The 1781-nt window shown below is 64.5% G+C and overlaps 1 protein-coding gene across 1 annotated transcript; it reads left to right on the top strand.

Annotated features, from left to right (window-relative positions):
• Positions 1–48: 48 nt before the first annotated feature.
• MRPS24 (mitochondrial ribosomal protein S24) lies at positions 49–1769 on the top strand (the record flags this gene model as incomplete). The annotated part of the gene is made up of 2 exons (XM_010189331.1): positions 49–187; positions 1486–1769. Coding segments are annotated over 2 exons (423 nt in total), but the record flags the coding sequence as incomplete, so codon positions are not given.
• Positions 1770–1781: the final 12 nt, after the last annotated feature.

A 1781-nucleotide genomic window follows, 5' to 3' on the forward strand; every position in this document is an offset into this window, starting at 1 on the left:
GGTCCTACCCCACTCCTATGGGGGGTATCCCCCCTCCTGTGGGGTGTGTGTCCCCTGACACCCCTGTCCCCACAGGCGCGGGCGGCGCGGGTGCGCGTGGGCAAAGGGGACAAGCCGGTGACGTACGAGCAGGCGCATCCCCCCCACTACATCGCCCACCGCAAGGGCTGGCTGTCCCAGCACACCGGTGGGTCACCCTGGGGACATAATGGGAATGGGGCCATATGGGGCACATGGGCATCGCTGGGATGGGACACAGAGGGACAGGGACATGTGGGGCACAAGGGCACTGTGGGGACGGGCTATGGGCCATGGGGGAGACAGGGACACACAGGGATGTGGGGCACAAGGATGGGGTGCAGAGGGACAGGGACACATGGGGCACAGTGGGGACAGGCCATGAGGCATCACGGGGATGGGAACATATGGGGCACATGGGCATCACTGGGATGGGACACAGAGGGACAGGGACATGTGGGGCACAAGGGCACTGTGGGGACAAGCTATGGGCTATGAGGGGTGATGGGGACACGTGGGCACATGGGTGTCATCTGGGCAGGAGCACAGGGGACAAGGACATGGTGAGGACAGGGACATGTGGGGCTCATGGACACTGTGGGGACAGGGGCATGTGGGGCAGATGGATGTGGTAGGATGGGGCCATATGGGGCACAAGGACACCACCAGGATGGGACACAGAGGGACAGGGACATGGGTACAAGGGCACTGTGGGGACAGGTTGTGGGGCATGATGGGGATGGGGACATGTGGGGCACATGGACACTGTGGGGACAGGAACGTGTGGGGCACAAGGGCACTGTGGGGACGGGTTGTGGGGCATGGTGGGGATGGGGACACATGGACACATGGGCATGGTGGGGGCAGGGACATGAAGACAAGGATGGGGGTGCAGAGGGACAGGGACATGTGGGGCACAGTGGGGACAGGCCATGGGGCATCATGGGGATGAGGACATATGGGGCACATGGGCATCACTGGGATGGGACACAGAGGGACAGGGACATGTGGGGCACAAGGGCACTGTGGGGATGGGCCATGGGGCATCAAGGGGATGGGGACATGTGGGGATGGGCACAAGGACACTGGGGACAGGGTATGGTGAGGATGGGGACATGTGGGGGAGAGGGACACGGGCACAAGGATGGGGTGCAGAGGGAAAGGGACATGTGGGGCACTGTGGGGATGGGCCATGGGGCATCACAGGGATGGGGACATATGGGGCACATGGGCATCACTGGGATGGGACACAGAGGGACAGGGACATGTGGGGCACAAGGGCACTGTGGGGATGGGCCATCAAGGGGATGAGGATGTGGGGACAGGGACATGTGGGGCAGATGGATGTGGTGGGATGGAGCCATATGGGGCACAAGGACACCACCGGGACGGGACGCAGAGGGCCGTACCCGTGACACACGGGATGTGGACACGTTCCCGGTGCCACCACCACCCCTGTGCCCGCAGGAAACCTGTTTGGGGAGCTGGGGGCGGCGGAGCGGGCGCTGGAGGACACCTTCGTGCGGCGCTTCCTGGCGGGCACCTTCCCGGGGCTGCTGCTGGACCAGGTGGTGGTGAAACGCCGCGCCAACCTCCTGCTGCTCTGCATCCTGCTGGGGCGAGCGCTACCCCCCGCCAAGCTGCACTTCCTGCAGGGCTACGCCGAGACCCTGCTCACCCACTTCTACAAGTGCCCCGTGCGCCTGGAGCTGCAGACCCTGCCCGCCAAGGTGGCCTACAAACACCTCTAGGGGCTCTGGGGG

The sequence above is a fragment of the Mesitornis unicolor genome, unplaced genomic scaffold (assembly GCF_000695765.1).
Source record: "Mesitornis unicolor isolate BGI_N332 unplaced genomic scaffold, ASM69576v1 scaffold34887, whole genome shotgun sequence".
NCBI lineage: Eukaryota > Metazoa > Chordata > Aves > Mesitornithiformes > Mesitornithidae > Mesitornis > Mesitornis unicolor.